The sequence below is a fragment of the Megalops cyprinoides genome, chromosome 16 (assembly GCF_013368585.1).
Source record: "Megalops cyprinoides isolate fMegCyp1 chromosome 16, fMegCyp1.pri, whole genome shotgun sequence".
Classification (NCBI taxonomy): Eukaryota; Metazoa; Chordata; class Actinopteri; order Elopiformes; family Megalopidae; genus Megalops; species Megalops cyprinoides.
The window spans coordinates 21033202-21052882 of record NC_050598.1 but is presented as its reverse complement, the minus strand read 5'-3'; the positions used below and the strand labels follow the sequence as shown (position 1 = coordinate 21052882).

The window sequence follows — 19681 nt, the reverse complement described above, 5'->3', positions numbered from 1 at the left end:
CTGCTTTGTACTCACTGGGTCAATCAAATCTTTCGTGCAGCTTTATATTCTTCAGAAAGCCACGGTAAGTGCCCTTTAAGGTTGATAAATTGGTTGAAACATGGTAAATTCATTTTCCAATTTGTCATTATGGAATACCGGATGCTGGATACGTATGCTTATGAAGGGAAAAGGGTGTGTTATTTGTTCAGGTGAAATATTTTACCAGCCTCAATTGACTGGAGGATCAGCTTAAACCTGCAGCTGAGTACTCCTGTGAGTTTGTGTCTCCACCCTGTGGTCATTCAGGTGAACTGTATACTTAGTGTAAACCTAGGAACAGCACAACTCTAGACCAGAGAGGATAACGGAAGTGGTGGAGGGGCCATGCACTTTCCTGAGAGCGTGATTAGTCTGCGTCATCATAACGAATGTCTATGCTCTGGACACATGTCCTCTGCTGTTGCTCGACAAATATGGATGGGTCATGAAACCGGCCTCTTGTAGGTAACCCCGCCCTGTACACTGGGAGGTGACATTATCCAGTCACTTTTTCAATGTCTTGAAATATGTGTTGTTTTTTTTTGTGAGTGTGTAAACAAATCAGGACATAAAAGAACTAGAACAAAAAAAATGATTCAGTGTTTGTACAGGACATGGTATACCATTCTTTTCCTCTCTGCAGCATAATCTTTTGAGGCTTGGAGTAGGGTACACACAGTATGGTTACCACCTTCTGGCACAGACTTCTAACACTCGTCTACCGCCACACACAGTGTTCATACAGTGAGGGAATCCTTGAAGGCAATATCAATCAGAGGCTCATGGTGTACTCAAAGGGTGGAGAGATAGAGAGAGCAGGGGAGGGGGGAAGAGGGGGTGGAGGGTAACAGTTAGGACTAGCTCCATATAAAAAGGAAGGTGGGGTCAGGGAGAGGAACAGAGGCTAATATCTGCAGTCACAAGCACTCAGTAGCACCACTTCAGAGGCATCATGAAGCTCACAATCCTGGTCGGTACCTTTGCGCTGCTCTTTGTGTCAGGTGAGTACTAGCATGCTAACTCAAGCACACCATGCTACCTCTTAGTGTGGCATGACTTATTCCCCACAGCTGGTATCTTTGGACATTTTGCCATTCTCAGTGCTGTGACAGAATTAAAAAAAATTACTTAATTTGTTGTTATTTATTGGCATTTATGAAGTATTTACATTGTAGTATGAACTGTGAAACTTTTATTGCTTTGCTGACTTTTCGGGCATGTTGAATTCATGGGAAGCATCCTTGCAGTCACTGCTCCCTAAAGCTTTACATAAGAAATTGTGTGTTGTCAAGGCAAAGAGAAGTGAATATTTGCAAGATGCAAGGCAAATCCCTCATGTGAGTTCAAGTCATTGTTACACTTCTATCACTGAGGCCGTTTGTCCGTTTAATTTTTGTTTCTCAAAAAGCTACACAAGAGCTGGTCTGAAAGATAGCATCAACAAAGGCATATCAGGGGGCAACCTTTGTTTACCGTAGGCATTTCTGTCTAGACTGTTCTCAAGCCTTCTGTGAACCTGCTTTGTGATGGTGTGGGACGTGCTAGGCCATTGTAATGAAACCATGGTTTCCACTGTCACAGGACACTGGTGGGAATGGGGACTGTGTGGTAGAGGCCATTTGGCCCACGTTCCACAGACAAGCAGGCCTGCTAAGTAAGAGATGGAGGAAGCTGGCCATACTCAGCTGGGGGTATCTTGTCCTTCAACGCCATCTGTTTGCTTTATACAATACGCTACTGCTGAAAAGAAGAGAGCATAGCTTCTTTGGAGTGAAAAGTGGTTTACAATAGAGCCCGCAAGAGTGGAAACAGGAGACATTTGCCATACTTTCTAAGACAACACACATGTCCTCATTGGGAGGATATGTCAGAGAAAGCTAGTTTTTCCCTGAGCTCAAACAGGAAGAGAAATGTCGGCCCTAACTTGCTCAGAAAAGGAGAGGCGCACAGTGAAGTAGAGTTTCTTGTAATTCCTCCACGGCAACTGTGACAGACTGAAGTATGACCGAAACATGAGATCTCTTTACTGACCACCTTCAAATATAAAGGAAAAGAACAAACTTGCTCACAGCATCTCTTTCTTTCAGTGTTATCACAGGCTGAAGAAAGACCACCACAGCCAAGAGAGGTGAGACACTGCATAAGCCAGCTGTAATAGTATGAGTCAGCGGAGAGTAAATGTTTAACAAAACAAAAGCATTTTCTTTGCATTTGCAGCTGACAAATTTTACAAAGATTTAACAAGAAACAGACAAATAATTGATACAATCTGTGAAAGATGTTGGCAATCTATGCGTTCTAGCACCTGAGATCCCAGGTAATGTGTATTCTGCTTAGTGTATTAACTTTAAAAACAATCATTATACTGCATAACATAGAAATGTTTATCATGTAGATAGTAATATCCCACGAGGATGGTGCTGTGATGTTCAATCTGATTTCTGCACTTAACCCAAATAGGTGCAGGTGGTATCTAGCCTTGTAGCTGGATCATTCATTAAAAAATAAATAAATAAAATAAAGGTACGTCACTCTGGACACAGCCATTTGCTGAGCACATTACAGATACCCAGCTCCAATAGGGAACGCTCTCTCTCCCTTCCCCATCAGCCCTGGTGTGAGAAGTATGAAGATGGCATGTGTTCCCGCCAGTATGATCCTGTATGTGGGGATGATGGCGTTACTTACTCCACAGAGTGTGTACTCTGTCAGCAGAACAAGTAAGTTAAGACAGATGTGCAAGGATACCAAAAAAGCGTCCCTTTGAAAACAGACCACCCTACCTCCAGGTACAAAAATGCAGAGTTCAAGAGGGGAACCAATATTGATAAAATAATATTTGTTTCCACAGAGAAATATAACATACAGAGGTATGCTGTTTTTTATTATGCCTAACTGGCTCTTTGGACATGAAAACCTGACAGAGAAGTGTTTATTAGGCAATAATGAGGTAATGTTTAACTGTCAGTGTGAGAGCCCTGGATGAGGAAACAGGTGGTCACCTTGAATGGGTGATACAAACCCTCAATGTTGGTGTGATAGAGCTACACAAAGAAGTGCTCCACCTGTTTACTGTGCAAACAAATGAAGTCATACAAAGGCAGCTGGTATGCATGCCTGATCAATACTTAATGCAATCAAACCAATAGGAAACGGTTGTGACAATTTGAGATGTAGAAAATACAATATTTTCATATACACTCCACTGTTTAATTCAGTTACCTCCCCCATGTCCAGGACAAATCTGCTACATGAACCATGCCCAGAAGGTTCAAACCCTAATTTACTTTACTAAATTCCAATAAAGACACAGAGCCTGAGACAAGAAATTCTGTATTCACTTTATTGATGCTCAAACTGAGTTAGTTTTTAGGTGGCTTTAAAACAAGGGGTTGATTCAAAAGGTGCTCATTTTCTCTGCACATTTTATACACCCTTCTTGTCTTAGAGGAGACATTTTGAATGCCTCTCACACCAAGGTATGTTTCTTCCACAGGAGCAGAGACACCAAGGTCCTCGTCAAGCACAGTGGGGAGTGTGAGGCTATGTAAGCCAGCCCATCCTGCACCCCCCTCTATTCTGAGGAGTCCATAAGGAAGAGCCAAGAAGGACAGTAGCCTCAAAGACAATCAGTAGACCGAAGCAATAAAGTAATTCAGCATCCAATGCTGTGTGCATCCTCCCTCTTTAATATGCCCGGGGTCCATAAAGGTGCCACGCAGGTTGCAGTGTACAGGTCAACAGTTTTGATTGTTCCTTACAATGAGCTGCACCACTGATGACAACAAAGGGGGTCAAATGACTGGTGGAAAGTGTCTTGTCAATAACTCACAAAACAGCTTGTCCCCTGAATGGGGCCGGGGACCCATTAAAATAGACAATAATACATTCAGAACTACAATTAAGCCACAACTGGGTTTGCTTTATCAAGAGCACTTCTTAGTTTTTCTTTTCTAAGCACCTCATCATATCATATCTGACCGATCATAACCTTTCTCACACTTTTAGACAATATTACATTTGTGACATGACATTGGTGATTCACTCATAAATAGCAGAAGCAGCCCTTAAATTATATTGTAGCGGTCTCTTACCAATCACAGAATTATGCCCATCTGAGCGTACAACAGCACTTTTTGAAATAAATAGTACTTTGCAGCTGGGACGAGAACATCTGATGGATAAGTCAGAGGTCATGCTGGCTTGTCCCCTTTAGCGATGATGCAGCCACACAGGTGCCGAGCGACAGGTATCGGAGGCGGGACATCTAAGGAGTCATTTTCCAGCACAGAGCCCAGGGACAGGCACACAAACCTGTTTTCGGCATTGTAGTCTTTATTGTCCTTTGCTGGCACACATGCCCAACTCGCAGCCCCACCCCTACCGCACTTTCAGCAGCACTGTGTCCAGCAGACCCAGGATCTCCCCGAAGTAGCCGTCGTCCTCCCCCAGGCCCCGCTCGCTGAGCGCCAGCTCCTGGTACTGCTGCTGCAGGGCGCTGAGCGAGTGGGTCAGGGCCTGGTCCTGCCGGTACACGGCCTGGCAGTTGGGCATCATGGCCAGCAGGGTGCGCAGCGCCTTCTCCCGCCAGTCGTGCTCCGGAGAGGCCAGCAGCTCGGGCACCAGGCCGCACCAGCCCTGTTCCGCCAGCAGGGGCAGCAGGGAGATCTGGGCGTACTGACGCAGCCGTTCCTGGTGGGAGGCGTCCGGGATGGGGTCCAAGCCAGCCTGAGAAATCAGCTCCTGAGATAGGGGAGAACAGTGGAGACCATCACCTAACTAGCCTTCAGGGTAAATATATGGCAGAGGAATGCATGAAAATCATCATGGTTAAGGGCATCTCTGAGACACAGAGATAATACCAATACTAATGTTAACACTAACAGCAATACAAGCACTACTACCACTAAGATATGAAGGTAAATGGTATCAAAAATGATTGTGTTTGATAGCAGTAGCTGATTGCACCCAAAAATGGCTTTCACTCCTCCCGCTCACACTCTAGTTATTTGCGAAGAGCGCACCTTCTCAATGATCATGTCATAAAGCAGGGTGACAACTCTCACACGCAGCGGCCCGCCCCCCGCCGCTCGGAACAGATCCCCCAGCACCTGCACGCCACCCAGCTTCAGGAAGTGGCCCTGGGCGAAGGGGAAGTGACGCAGCAGGGAGCCCACGGCAAACAGCAGCTGAACAAAAGCACAGAGCCCACAAGGGTAAACAAACCTCTATCACACCAGCACTTTCAGCCGAGCTCACACTTCTTCTGTTATTGCTGTGTTACTTAAAGACAGCCGGAGGTTTTTTGACTCCACGTGTCTGTCCTTGTTTCATTTCTTTAGCTGTACAGAACACTAACACTGAAATTCCCATCTGGCAAAACAAAATAAAACCATTTTACAGATTATTAAAGTTACCAACAAATTTCAAAGGTGTGACGCTGCGAAAAGAAATAAAATGAGCAGCACAATAGTTTGGATACCAAAGGTTTTTTGCATGGCAGCTCCCAACCTAAAGGTGTTGGGATCTCAGTTTATGCTATATAAGATGAACAAGTTGGAACCTTCCGTGGCATGTGTATTTCCTGTTGCACTGGAAAATGATTTACATGTTTATGCAGAGCAATCACAGTGGCAGGGACTGCTGGCAGAGGCGAGAGGGTCTGTACCTTCTTCTTAACGCTCATGGGCCTCTCCGTGGCCAGCAGGGTCAGCAGTTTCTGCAGGGCACCACCCTCCACTGCCTCCACCTGCACCCGTGGGTTACTGAGGGGAGAGGACAGGAGAGCATTACTCATCTGCTGCATTGTAATCTCTCTATTACTGAACCATTTTGAGAATATCTCAGTTTAGCTGGGAATGAAAACTGTAGAAACCCAACATAGAGAGTGATCTCTTCAACAAATTACCGGTATACTGTACTTTAATATTGAATCTTCTGGAGTAACAGACAAAACAGTACGCGTGTGACTGTACGGTGTCAAATGCATGGAACTGTTTACATTCAAAAATATGGAAGAAAAATAAAGCTCATATACAATGGTACACAAATACAGTGGTAAAAAAATGATAAACATGTCTTGCTTAAGTTTTGCTTGAGTTTTGACTCAGCTATGTCATTAGGTCTTCACCATAATATGCTTTTTTGCTGCATATTTCAGGAACAACATAAACAACAGAAACAGGTGCTGATTAGACACTGAACCACTGATTGAGCACCAGTGCAAAAATTCTGAAACCGAAGCACACAACAGTAATACGTTTTCGCATACACACTCTCTACTTCAATGGTTTCAGAGACTATTGGATACAAAAATAATTAGGCCTAATTCAATTAAGGTGCTGAAATACTTACATGTTCAGAAGGTCAGAAGTTATGCGCTTGTTAACTATCTTAGATGTCATACTGTTATGTACACGTTATACAAGTTTTAAATCCCAGTATGACTGAAACTCACAGTGGGGAAGAAATACATTATTGGTTTTACATACTTAACTGACCACCTAACAGCCATGTATTGGTACAGATACCATCTGCAGAATCTCACCTGGAGACAGCAGAACCCAAGACAAACGCAGCACTCTCCTGCAGACGTGGGTCTGTGCTGTTCAAAGTATCGATAACCAGTTTGAGTCCTCCCATAGACACCAGGTCCTGCGCATTGTCCACCTAGCAGTAAATATCAATGGCAAAGTTGGTTAAATTATTAGCACAAATAAAAGGGAAAAATAGAAAAATATTCATTTTATTCTACAGACGTCTTTCGGTAACCAGTAAGAATTGCTATGAAGAAATTTAAACTGTCATATGTTATATTCTAAGAAATAACTGAACAACTGGGTGATTGGAGCAGTCCAGCAAACAAGTAAGCCTGACAGATCTTTTTAGGTGTTGTGTTGAAGGATGAAACAGTTCCCACCATTTCCTCGAAAATCTGTTTGCACTGAAATCACCTCGGCTATTTCTGCCATGTCTGCCTAGCACTGCCATGAGCACACAGAGCTGTGTGCTATAAGAAACACGTGTAGGTCACTCTGAGACTACACTGTCTTGCCAGATCAGTTAGCTTACGATTTTACACGGTACATGTGGACCCACTGAAATACAAAGAGCCTTATTCCTGATGATAGCTGGTCCTCACCTGGTGCACAAGGTATTCCAGATCAAGTAAAGCAGCAACCCTCTCCTCCACTGTGGCGCTGGAGTGGTTGAACTTGGCGATCAATCTGGTCATCACCTGGAAGTCTGTCTCCACTAGCATATCCAGCTGTGCCATGTCCTTCTTCAGCTCCTCTATTGGGCGGTACTGTGCCCTCAACTCCGCCTCCCTCTGAACATAAAAACTTGTTACAAAGGATGTCACAGATCCCTGGCAGGAACCAATGGGATTGAAAAGGAATCGCTGTGGCTGAGGATGACCAGGCCATTACCCAAGACATACCTTCTCTTGGTCCTTGTCTGAGGGCTCCACTCCTTCCTCCTTGAACTTCTTCAGGGCCTTCTTCAGCTCCTGAGCAGTGAACGATGTGGCCTGTGTATTCACCATGCCCTGCCTGTTTCACCAAACAAACAAGCCCAACCAATGTCACGTAAAGAGTAATACATTACTACTAAGAGCAAATGTCACATTTTTGTGTGAATACTATCAACAAAGATAGTTATATCTATTCGCTGTGGTTATATGATTAGTCATAGTGGAGTCATTTTTCAAGGGCAGTCAATTACATTGACGCAAAAGATATCTTCGACCCTGATATAAGGCCAAGTAGGGCAATCACTTAGCCACCATTTTAATATATTTCAGTACAAATTAAGATATTTTCATGCATTTCGACCCACCTGCCAATAATTCTGGACTCACACTGGTGTTTCTGGGATACTGCATCATTCTGCATGCATGTTCAGTTTCATGTTCATGAAAGCTAAATTAAACACAGGGCTACTTAATTCACTGCAATGTAGCGCTATGAGAACCTAGAACAACCATGAACTTTTGTACACAAATTTTTCTTCCAGAGCAAAGACCAGAGTTGTACAGATGACAGAATATAGTATTTGACAAATTTAAAAGCAAAAGCAGCACATGTCAGGGTTAAAAAGCACACCTGCCTATATTTTTGTGCTTTGTAAGTTGGCTAAACAGGGCAAAGGTACATGAAAGAATCAGTTATAAGTGTTTTAACGTAGAGATTTCGTTACATCAGAAATTCATTGTCAGTATTCCTTTACACAACTGGATATTCACTGAGGCAGTTCAGATTAAGTATTGACACACAAGCCACCTGACCACCCTACAGTCAAAATAAAACCTGCAACCTCTTGCATACCTCTTGCCATCACTCCAGTACCTGAGTGTTCCTTCTTCACCCAGTTTAACCTCCCTCTGTCCTGTCTGAAGGTTCAGCCTCACGTGGGAGCCTGCAGGTACTGCCTGGCCTGTGGACACGGGTACCATATTGTCAAACAGACACACAGCACAACTCTCTGTAGCGTACTGCCATGACACTTTCACTGCATGCTAGCTATGACAACATATCTGTAGAGTAAAGGCAAAAAGAGGCTAGCACAGTGAATGATGGCTGTTTAGGGGCAATGAGGGAGCTCATGATGCACCTGGCCTGAGTGTCTGCCACTGGTTTGTGGGTTGGAATACTTCTAGATCTTCAGGGTCCACTTCGTCATCTACATGGGCCTCCCCATCCCCCTCGTTAGGCTCAGAGCCCTCCACCACAGTCAGGGCTGAGAAAGTCTGGGGAGAATGACAAAAGAATACACAGCAAAGAAATGTTAGAGTGAAAGATGCATACAAAGTAAAATATGATTTATCGATTATTTATCTATTCAGGATTATCTTGGGCCATTGTCAGCACAAAAATCTGTACTGTAGAGCCACCTTTTAAGTGTATCTGCTTGAAGCTTAAAATGATATCAAGATATTTGCAAGACTTTGGGAAAAGTCTGTACAGCATATCAAAATCAAACTCGCAAAAGTGATTAAACCTGCAATAACAAAGCGTATCCTTGAATGCTTCCAACTACACATCCAACTAATGCTTTCTGTCCTGCCCCCATGTAACCACCTTAGCTAAGTGCTTTTTGAGAGGGTTTAAACTAAACCAGAATAAAACCTCAACACTGGCAAACTACCAGCAATTCGCAGCTAATTTTCATTATAAAAACAGAGAACATAATTTACTCACTTTTTCATTGTTGGCATAGACGAAATGAAAACTCAGCATCCAAAGACACAGTGCCAACCTCAGCCCCCTGCTGTCACTGGACGGTGCTCGGCATCCAACAGTCATGCTGCAGATGGACACTTTATGGACTTCCACTCTGCGTATCGAAAATAAAATATGTACCGTGTTTACAGTCCAGTGTCTTTAAACTGAATTTCCGTGCCTGTCATTCAGCACTATCCGTATCACCGCTTCAGATGTCAAGCTTCTCACCTTTTTTACAGAGAATTCTGCCCCTCTAAGCAATTAGTTAGCTTATTCAGGTGGGTATCTCGTAAACTATGTCTTGACTCGAAATCCCATTTAAAGACTGTTTCTCTGACAAAAAAAGCCCCTGGTCGTCATATGACACTCGAACAAACACGTGCATTAACGTGAGCCGTCAACCAATTCCCTCCACGGTACTCATAGAAAAGCGATCGCACTCCTCTTATTCCGGCATGAACACTTGTACACAAGCAAGCGTTCCTCAAATCCAACCACGTCGTCAGATGAACAAACCAATCAGCTTCGGAAAAGTGTACGGCTCCAAAGCGCTTGTGTTGCGACAGGCGATCGCATTGGTTTAGAGCCTACCCGTCTTTCTCCCCGCGACTCAACCGGAAGTGACGCTAATAATGTGCTCGGCTATGTATTTTCACGTAAAGAGTGAGCATGGGTGCGTGGCGGGAATGAGTTGTGTCGTAGTATTGGAAAATAGTTATGCCAAACCGGAAAATATTAAGAGACATTTTTCTTATTACAGAACAAGCGTTTGAAAGATATGCATATTTTTTTATATAGCATATCTGCATATGTAACACCGATATAGGCTATGTCAAGTTTTGTGATCAGTTACATCACAGAAATCATCATTGTGTGTTTGCAAGGAATACAGGATTATTAAAATGAGTAGCTGTGACAGTTTCATTTCTTTATTTGTTTCTGGACAAACAAAACGCTCAAAAGTGAGTTGCTGCTAACACAAATAAGTTGATATATTTAATCAATTACACATTCATCAGTTTCAGACAATGTACAATAAACATACAATAATATGGGAAGTAATTTTATTTAGAACAATAAAACAGACTGCACAAAACAGCTCGACCCCAAGGCTGTGCAACGCTGGTGGTTCCCTGGTAGAGATGTGCATTGAGGAGCTGTTGAACACATGGCACTATTGCTGAGCGCACTGGTTCTCCATGGTGCGCTCAGAGGCCACATGGATGACCTCATGGGATATTGGGTGCTTTTTCCGCGTGGCTCTCCTGTTCTCGTCTCCCACAGTTATCTCCACCTCTCCCTCCTCTGTCTTGATTTTGCAGTCAACTGGGGGAGACCTACAGGCAAACCATCCAATTTGTGTTCAGATTTATAGGGACGCCACTAGGTTCACACTGACCTTTGACATACATCATTCCGTGTGCACATACAAAGTAAATCACTTAGATGTAAAACATTGTATGACTATTTCATATTATGTCATCTTATATGTAGGAATAATTTCATAGTGTTGTTAAAAATATGGTAAAAAAAAATTCTCAGGATACAGTGCATTACATTCAATTGCAAACGTTGCAGAATAAAACCACACTGGAAAATGATTATGCAGTGTGATTTATCAATATTTCTCAACTCAAAGACAGAAATTCAATTTACTGTCATTACTACTGCAGTAAGGCATACGGGAATTTTTATTTTAATGCCAGTTCTTCACATTTCAGTGTTTTAAATGAATCTAAATTAAAAAAAATATTTAAATCTACAGTTGATCGTCATTATACACATTAAAAACTCTAAGACACCCTACCACAATTATCTAGTAAATGAATGGTCAAATCTATTACAGAGAATTATTAGATCAACAAAACCGAAAACATTTTACACAGTAAAAACAGAAAGCATGAGGTGAACAGGTTTCAAAAATATGTTGATGTATATCTTCAGATATGTGTGGGTCTCACACTCACACTTACCCTGTGAGAATTCGGACAAAACCAGGTGCATAAACTAAACATCTATGCTTATCCTCTGTCTTTTTTCCAGTCTGAACCACTTCACCATCAGGACTTAAAATGCCAAAGTTGTATTTGAATTTGCAGTAAGCATATCAATAGTACCCAATAGCTTATTAAGTGACAAACATGTGGATATTATCCAAGAAGACTGTTCACATGTGCAATAAATTAGCACCTGGCACTACGAACTTGTTACTGGCTGCATATTTAACTTTTATGTTCAAACAACGGCCTTGTTGAACTGCCTTCAGTTTACTAGCTGCTTTAATGTCTCCTTAGCTTTCTCCCCCTAGAAGTCCACCCACGTTTTCCCAGTCTCAGTCTGAATCTCCTGAAACACAATTCATCACCACGTCTAAACCATCCTGCATCACTTTCTTGAAGCTCTTTGAAACACTTTCCTGTAATCCTGGGCCTGTTTCCTTGCCACAGTCTTTCTTCTACCAGATGAAAACAAATGCTCAGCATGCTCAAACAGTAAAATGCTCTGTGGTAAATGACCAAAAATTAGAAACTCTATGTAGAAAAAAATGGCACGTGGGTGTTGTAAGGCATTTTCTCTCAAAGGCCATTTACATATCCTCCAATATTCCATCATTAACTGGAATATTTTTAAAATTCTAAACATATCCAACCATTGCGTTAACTTTCCATTTACTTTCCAGAGGAATATTAGTGACGTTTGCATTGTATTTGGAACAGAGGTGTGTCATTTCACCTCCTCTTTTTGTTCGAAAAACAAAAGGCAAAGCATTCAACAGGACAACACAGACTGAAGTAGCGGCTAACTAATGAAAACTTCCTGAAGGGCCAAAGCCATTACTGGGAGATTGATATAAAAGCCTTTTTCTGTACGGGCAATCATAAAGTCAGAGAGTGGTAAAAAAAAAACCATCAGATCTTAAATCTAAATAAAGTATAACTCCTTGAAACCTGAACTGGGCTATGCTGGTACAAAGAGATTACACACTGAAAAACACCAGGATGCTGCCTGTCTCCAGCTGATAAGATGAGAGCATTTATTGTGCCACCAAACAATGATGGTAATTATGTAATAATGTTGTTAAAAAGAAAGTGAACAAATCACAAACTTTTTCATTTGTGAGCCTCTACTTCAGTCATATTTGGAAGGCTTTGTCCTATCAGATTAATTCATTTAAAGTGCATCCACATTATATACCTTTTAAGCTACACAGTTATTCATTGTGACAGTGACTGACAATCAAAGCAAATGCTTCTGAATGGAGTTGGAAGCATTGTAGCTGGTGACACATAAAATTTCAAGCTCTTGTCTTCTGAAGAACTTGAGGTTAAGATCAGTAATTTACAACTGTTTGTAGTTGTAGTTGAAGTGCTACATGATCTTTGTGATATTCAGACCCAGAAAGCAAATATGCTCTTCATCTACAGACAGTATGGGGCTGATGTCAAAACCATTTCAAAACAAAAGTGCTATGATAAAACAACACTACATGTTAGATTTCTACTACATGCATCATTGATTTAAACTGCCCTTAAACGGTCCCTTGAGATCCCTCTGCGGTTGTAGTGTAAGGCTACAGAGGATGTCCTCTAAACAGGGTATTAGAGGGAAAATCAGTGCAAGTTCTTTCCTGCAATGGACTTCCTGAACGGCAGAGCCAGGCTGGGCAGGGGCAGACGAGGGGTGATGGTCCGCACAAAGCCCAGGAAGAGGAAGAAGACAAAGAAGGCATAGTGGACACAGCGGAGGAAGAGAGAGAGGGGTCCGCAGGAAGAAGAGGCCACTGACCTGGGGGGATTTGGGATGGTGATGGGGGGCTCCTCACAAATGCGGACGCACTTGCTGTCTCGGGGCATTTGGGGGTTGGGCTCTGGAACCTGGGCGGGCTGCAAGGGCGCCACGGGCAGCCTTGCCACCGTGCAGAGGCGGGGGTCCTCTTCAGGCTCCTCTTTGACACTTACGGCAGGGTCCACTTCCACGGCTCTGGTGTCTTCCTCCTTTGGCTCCGGGCCTTCAGGAGGGACATCCACTAGAAGCTTCTCACGCCTGCGCTTCTGCACGCGACCTTTATTTACCTCTGACACAACACACACATTTCCTTATTACGTGACAGGATGATGATTGACAACTAACGGACTGTAGGAATAAGAATGGATCGTTACCATTGGGCTCGTATTTCAAACGAAGCTCATCCAGTTTGACCTGCAGCTTGATGTTGTCACTCTGACTCAGCTTGAGGGCTCGCTCTGCGCTGAAGAGCTTCCTCTCCAGCTCCAGCACTCTCTGACTCTCCGACAGGGCCTTTATCCTCTGAAGGGACAGCTCATCCCCCAGCCGCTCTGCATCCTTCCTGTGCACACACACAAGGCATGTACCGTACAACTCAATACAGCTCATTAACCGCGGCTACCACAAACATATTTAGTCACTCAGTACACGCTCGCTCACACTCTAATACCCACGAATTTAAGTCAACAACTGATGATGCACCACTATGCCTAATATCCCTGCTGCCTTAACAAATGTGTTTGGGGTTCTGGCACATAATGTTTAAAGGAACCCTTGGGAAACACAGCTGAACTTACACAGAGTTTGAAAGCTGCATTTTAAGAAGGTCAGTGTAGTAGGTCCCATCGTTGCTTTCAGTTTCCCCCGACGGTGCACAGGATGGCTGTGCTTTCACTGTCATCTAAAGAAGACATTACAGTGAACAGTTCAGTCATCAAAGTTTTATTTCCTCCCATCAACCATCTTGCAATATTAAAAGCATTTCCCTCCACATGTCACAATCTGAACTTCACTGATTTTACAGTCTCTGGAAATGTGTGTAGCATTTGCTTTTGTCCAGGAAATGCAACAACAGTAGTGGTGGCAGAGGGACAACATAAGAGGTTTACTACTGCTCATAGTCCATATATGCTTCAGATGTGCCCATAAAATCAGATGCTTTGCTGGAACAGATATGTGCTATTCATAAAAAAGGATGGCTCAAGGAAGGAATCAACCACGTACGTGTAACTGTCAGTAAGCAGATGGGGCATACCTCAACCTTCTCCAGGCGTCGCACCTTCATCATGAGCGCCTCGATCTCGCTGTTCTTCTGTACCAGCATGGACTGAAGGCGCTCCAGCTGCCGTGGGTCTGCCCTGGAGCCCTGCAGCTGCATCAGAGTGGCGATCTGCACCTGCAATTGGACAACACCTCACCTTCCGAGAAACAATCGAAGCATGACCTGGACCAACCGGCTTACAGTAAACCAAAAAACTCTTGCACAACTGATGCACTTTTACTTGGTCGTCTTTATTATTTCTACCACTAGGAACAGGTTTGCTATATTTAATTAGTGAGTCAGTAAAAGGCCTAATTTAACCTGAACTCAGAGAAGGCCGGGTCAGAGAGATTAACATCTAAAGAACCTCCACTGCATTATAACGCAGCTATACACTATGCTTAAGTAAATATTGAAGCTCTCAGAACATATTTAAATAAAGGTTCAAAAAGTACAAATGCAAAACTCTCACAGACAAAACAACTCATGACCAAAACAAACAGCAATATGATGGGATGTGTATCAAGACCAATTGCATGAGGACTGCTTACAAGACACAGCCAAGGACAGGACAGTGTACCTTCATGCGGTGCAGCTGCTGCTTGGAGAAGGCATGCTGTTTCTGAAGAGACTGATGCTGCACCTTCATACTGATCAGCTGCCTCTCCATCTCCGCTCGCCTGTCCTCTACCTGCATGGAAACAGAGGTCAGTCGATCTCGACACTGACAGATTTAGAACCCACTGGGTTGTCATACAAGATGCTATCCTGTTGAAGGGGAGATACCTCAGAGAACAAGGAGTTGCCTTTACTGTTTGGATCCTGTGCCTGCTGCATAATTTGATCCAGCTGGACTTGGAGAAGCTGGTTGGCTTCCCGGGCTTTCTGTACAACAGAAGGAAACACCACAAATTCACTGATATTCACGGAGAAATTACCATAGTAGATGCTGACAGATTACACTGATAATATTACTACATTCTCAACAGCGAAGAGAGGAAGTAGGTGAGAAATTATAGTGCCCCCTCACTGACTAACACTGATGGAGAGTCAACACTCCCGGATTTGGCTAAACCTCCACATGGCTGGGAGTTTTGTTGTATTTATACTACCTCCATGTATACCTTGCCTGGGCTGGTACTGGTCCTTCTCATCTCAGTTGCAGATATGATATCCCACATTGTTACTGTGGACTGAGTGGAAGTAGCCCTGTGTATTGTGAAGTTGTGGAATGACAAATTAGGATGTCTTTGTTTAAAGCAACCTTCCATAAATAATAAATGAGAGGTCTTTGCTGTTTGTTCTACTGGGTTATTGTGAGAAACGAATTAAAATCAATGACCCTTTGGCCACATCATACACAAAAGACATGCTCAATATACAGGTTCTCCTTTACCTCTAAGGCATTGAAGCAGGACACTGCCTCTTTTTCACGTTCCTCCTTCTCTTCCCTCAGGTGCTCCAGTTGGCGCTGGAGGTTGGTGTTAGCCAGCTGCAGCTGCTGTTCTTTGTAGAGGGCCTCCTGGAGCTCCTGCTGCAAAGCTGTCTAGAACCAGAGGACATGCAGAGTAACGGCCCTGCCCAGGGAACAGAGCTCTTCCTTGGACTGTATAACATGCCTTTCGAAATGGCATAAGAAACTTCTTGCGATGCTCATTCATTTTCAAACACTTTAAATAGCAATAACCAGAGATGTGCAGGATGTAAAATACACACCACACACACACAAATTTGTATTCATGAACTAACACATCCTCCCGAGGCAGGATTGTCTACTCATAGTTCTGGAGGTTTAAAGTCCTGAGGGTTCCATAGGCTGAAACATGGAGTGACAACTGATACAACTTCCCTTAAAATAAAGGACTCAATTAAGAATGTATAAATGAATTGGAGTGGCCAACCCCCAGCTAACCAACAGATATCACATTTCCAAAGCCTAGGACAGACCCTTGGTAAACATCCCTAGGAAGATGCCCAAAGTCTGTGCTATGATTATCACCTTGGCGGATTCCAGCTCTGCCTTCTCAACCTGCAGCTCCAGCATCTCTGAGGACATGGTCTCGTGAGCACGTTCCGTTAGCAGACGCAGCTCCTCCGTCTTGTCATTGAGGGCTTCGCTCTGCAGCTCCAGCTTGTGTCTCAGTTGTTTCTCATTAAGCTGTGCTTCATCTAGCTCTGTTTTCATCCTCTCCACCTGTACAATGCCATACAGACGTGTCACACACATTGGACAGTAGCTAGAACAACAATACAGCTTGTCTGCATGCGTATTAAAAATACTTAGCTGATGATTCTGATTATGATGATGATTTACATATGCAGACTGGTGAGCACTGAAGAACAAAGACCATTATTGCTACATTCTTAATATAATGTCTCACCCACTCCAACAACTTAGACTTTAGGGCTTAGAAAACCAACCAATGTTATTCATAATACTGGTATCAGTGTGCAAATCACTTTCTCAAATGACATTTTCTTCCTAGAAACTTCACATGAATAATGTGAAGTTTCAATGTCAGGACTTAACATAGTCAAAATCAAATGCATGATCATGCGTGTTCCAAGCACACTTAGCTAAACCCTTTCACTGATTAAAAAAAAAAAAAAAAAAAAAACATTCATATGGGCTGTATAAAGGTAAGACCTGACCTTGTTTTTGAACTCGGAGAGCTCCAAAGCGTGTTTTCTCTCCAGCTGGGTCTCCTGCTGCTCCCAGAGGAGCTTCTGCTGGCCTCTGACAGCATCAAACTCCGAGCGGAGGCTGTCCAGCATGCGGCCCTTCAGCTCCACTTCCCTCTGCAGAGAGTACTTCTCCTGCTCCAGGACCTGCATCCGTGCACAGGATTAAGTACCTTGCCCAAAAGCACTGCCCCGGCAAGGAATCAACCTGAGAACCTTTTGGTTATGAGTTGTGCTCCTTACCACTACATCACACTGCTGCCCTTTCATAACCTTACTTCAAATCTTTCTATATATTCCCCAGGGGCAGGCAACCCTGATCCCAGAGCACCTTTATTTTGTTTTTGGTTTTTGATGCATTCATTTAAAATTTCCAGAAACAGATCAATTACACAGATTCACCAATCTACCACAGCTCACAAATAATGCCCTTGCGTCTGTAAGCTTTCAGTTCACAGAGCCACCGAATCAGAGAATGTTAGTGGCGCCTGTGTAACGGGACTCCTCAGCTCACCTCCATGGCATTTGTCATCTCAATGCGCTGCTCCTCCAGCTGGTTCTGTAGGTCCAGCTGGCCATCCAGCAGCTGAAGGCCATACTGGGCCGCCTTCTGTAGCGACTCCTCCACTTCCTTCAACCTGCACCGCAGTTGCTGGACCTCACTGTCCCCTGTGCCAGACATTTCACCACCCTGCAGCGGAGGGGTAAAATTACATTGTTTTGATTTACATTACATTGTCTCGGAACGTTGTCTTATTGTCTTATTTACATTAATATGGAATTAAATTATATTAAGGACTGAAGCAAATGTGAAGTCCTCCCGGTGCAGGAGACTGCAAACTGGTGCTGGCAGCAAGGGAGTGAGAAGTTCATATTTCTATATCCTCCTCTTTTAAAAAAATTTCCATGGACGATTATATAAAGACATAACACACTTCACTCCTCACACCAACATGCAAAACTGTGCGGTGAAATGTTTAAGTCAAACCTTTTCTTCCAGTCAGTGCTAGCTACATTTAATGGCTTCCTGAACATAGCACCTGTCCCCCAATTCTGAATGTCAATCTTATCTTTCGTGGGGAAAAACAGTTAAACAAAAGTTAGTGGGATTGCATCTTTGCTTTTCCTAGGGTAAACGGCATGGTCACGTTGTAACTAACAATTTGTCATGCGTCATTTCAGCTCAATGACTGGCCGTGGCATACTTCTGCATCCTAGCGATCGTTTAACATAACAGCAAAGAATTAAAGTTTCGACTGTAGACATTTTAATGTGCTAATTTGTGTAGCTACAGCACATACGTACCTGCTTGTTAAGCCATTCACTTGAATTTGGCTTTACATTTCAAATAATTGACTTTAAACGATGCGTGGTGTCTGTACCTGTACAATCTGACATAGAATGTAAGACGATACGTTTTAATTACTATAAGAGTTTCGGTGTTAACTTCCAGCAAATGCCTATTCGTTGTATTGCAGAATGTGGCAGAAATCCTGCGACGCGTAAGTGTTAACGTTAACGCTCACTCCATTGCGGATGAGGATGACGACCGGGGCGTGTGAAACTACTCCTCATGAATGCATGGCATGAACCCAAAGAATCGGCGGTCTTGAAAAGGGTATTTCTCCATGGAAACTTGCACACAGGAGAAACAATGCTGTTACGAGTAGCCAACCAACACCCTTTCATAACACCCAGGGGTTTGGACTAGCTAGCTAACGTAACGTTACTTATCGGAGGCACTTTGCAAATCGAGTGTTAAAATGTAGTAAGTTAACAGTGATAAAATCAAGCTCACAATGTCTAGCGACTAGCCAGCGACTTGGCAACTCTTTCATACTGTCTTGGTTAGGTTAACGTTAATTTTCTAAGTTAGCATAGCTGGATGATTACTGTAGCTTTGTAATTTTTATGCAGAATTTGGGGACGCGTTGCTAAACGTAGACCAATACGAATCAAGCTAGCTAACTATCGTTAGCAAGTTGTCTAAAAATACAGCTAACCAGACATAATTTACCTAATGTTAGCTAGCTTACTCAGGCAAGTGTCACTGCCGCTAACTTCAATTAAGAATGACAGAGCTAGCTTTATTAACAGCTAACTCAACTAACAAGATACTTTCGCGACTCAGAAATCACCTTGGCCACTCTGCAGCTTTCTCATAATTAAATAACTGAACATCGTTTAACCGATGGTTTTCATGATTACCTTCTTGAGATGTTCCCCTAGTTTCCTTTTCTTCTAGCCGTTCAAGTCCAGCACAATTTGAATTCAGCTCCAGTACGCACGCAAATATCGCGAGATCAGTCTAGTGGTTTTAAAATCTAGCGTGGGAGGGTCGTGGTTACACAATGATGAAGCTGTAGCCGTATTCCTTCCAACCAAACCCCTCATAAATCAGCCTGAACACACATAATATAACTTTAAAATTTTATCTGATTTTTAAAAAAATATTAAATGTTTACTTTAATTACATTGTGTGGAGCAACGTTGTTTACTGTTCACACGAAATTGATTTTAATCCAGAAAACAACATCACACCACTGTATTTTCTAAATCCTTCTCTGGCATGGATTGTATTGACGACAAAAAAAAAAAAAAAACGCTTCCTGTGGCGTTATTTCAGACACATTTGTTATAGAATCGGTATTTTTGATTGGGTTGTGGTCTAGAGATTAGATGGCTACTTGAGAGCATTTGGTTTGTG

The 19681-nt window shown here is 43.0% G+C and overlaps 3 protein-coding genes across 5 annotated transcripts; 1 reads left to right on the top strand and 2 right to left on the bottom strand.

The window, feature by feature from the left end:
• The first annotated feature begins 939 nt into the window (after positions 1 to 939).
• si:ch211-195b11.3 (uncharacterized protein LOC100334344 homolog) lies at positions 940 to 3592 on the top strand. The gene is made up of 4 exons (XM_036548146.1): positions 940 to 1022; positions 2109 to 2149; positions 2632 to 2741; positions 3518 to 3592. The coding sequence occupies exons 1-4, from the start codon at positions 974 to 976 to the stop codon at positions 3570 to 3572; spliced, it is 255 nt and encodes an 84-aa protein (XP_036404039.1). The 5' UTR covers positions 940 to 973; the 3' UTR covers positions 3573 to 3592.
• Positions 3351 to 9708, bottom strand: sil1 (SIL1 nucleotide exchange factor). 3 transcript variants are annotated; one of them, XM_036548144.1, is made up of 10 exons: positions 9474 to 9708; positions 9222 to 9357; positions 8635 to 8770; positions 8349 to 8457; positions 7463 to 7574; positions 7163 to 7351; positions 6569 to 6690; positions 5690 to 5786; positions 5046 to 5210; positions 3351 to 4764 (listed from the first exon to the last, which is right to left on the bottom strand). In XM_036548144.1, the coding sequence occupies exons 2-10, from the start codon at positions 9324 to 9326 to the stop codon at positions 4402 to 4404; spliced, it is 1398 nt and encodes a 465-aa protein (XP_036404037.1). In that variant the 5' UTR covers positions 9327 to 9357; positions 9474 to 9708; the 3' UTR covers positions 3351 to 4401. The 3 variants fall into 3 exon arrangements, with proteins under 3 accessions (XP_036404037.1, XP_036404036.1, XP_036404038.1); XM_036548143.1 differs by having other exon boundaries at positions 9222 to 9708; XM_036548145.1 differs by having other exon boundaries at positions 8370 to 8457; positions 9222 to 9708.
• Positions 9709 to 10223: 515 nt separating this feature from the next.
• On the bottom strand, positions 10224 to 19250 carry spdl1 (spindle apparatus coiled-coil protein 1). Its single transcript, XM_036547899.1, has 12 exons — positions 19183 to 19250; positions 17489 to 17665; positions 16945 to 17121; positions 16292 to 16486; positions 15689 to 15838; positions 15079 to 15177; positions 14873 to 14983; positions 14287 to 14427; positions 13829 to 13932; positions 13406 to 13593; positions 13032 to 13320; positions 10224 to 10582 (listed from the first exon to the last, which is right to left on the bottom strand). The coding sequence occupies exons 2-12, from the start codon at positions 17654 to 17656 to the stop codon at positions 10420 to 10422; spliced, it is 1785 nt and encodes a 594-aa protein (XP_036403792.1). The 5' UTR covers positions 17657 to 17665; positions 19183 to 19250; the 3' UTR covers positions 10224 to 10419.
• Positions 19251 to 19681: the final 431 nt, after the last annotated feature.

Excerpts from the sequence above, each read along its gene's own strand:
- si:ch211-195b11.3 (XM_036548146.1), top strand. The coding sequence starts at position 974 with ATGAAGCTCACAATCCTGGTCGGTACCTTTGCGCTGCTCTTTGTGTCA. Across the intron at positions 1,023-2,108 it reads TGCGCTGCTCTTTGTGTCAG|TGTTATCACAGGCTGAAGAA; the intron begins GTGAGTACTAGC and ends TCTTTCTTTCAG. Across the intron at positions 2,150-2,631 it reads GACCACCACAGCCAAGAGAG|CCCTGGTGTGAGAAGTATGA; the intron begins GTGAGACACTGC and ends CTTCCCCATCAG.
- sil1 (XM_036548143.1), bottom strand. The coding sequence starts at position 9,326 with ATGACTGTTGGATGCCGAGCACCGTCCAGTGACAGCAGGGGGCTGAGG. Across the intron at positions 5,787-6,568 it reads TTGGGTTCTGCTGTCTCCAG|TAACCCACGGGTGCAGGTGG; the intron begins GTGAGATTCTGC and ends CTCTCCCCTCAG. Across the intron at positions 4,765-5,045 it reads ATGACATGATCATTGAGAAG|GAGCTGATTTCTCAGGCTGG; the intron begins GTGCGCTCTTCG and ends CCCCTATCTCAG.
- spdl1 (XM_036547899.1), bottom strand. The coding sequence starts at position 17,656 with ATGTCTGGCACAGGGGACAGTGAGGTCCAGCAACTGCGGTGCAGGTTG. Across the intron at positions 15,839-16,291 it reads CAGAGCTGGAATCCGCCAAG|ACAGCTTTGCAGCAGGAGCT; the intron begins GTGATAATCATA and ends CTCTGGTTCTAG. Across the intron at positions 13,933-14,286 it reads GACGCCTGGAGAAGGTTGAG|ATGACAGTGAAAGCACAGCC; the intron begins GTATGCCCCATC and ends TGTCTTCTTTAG.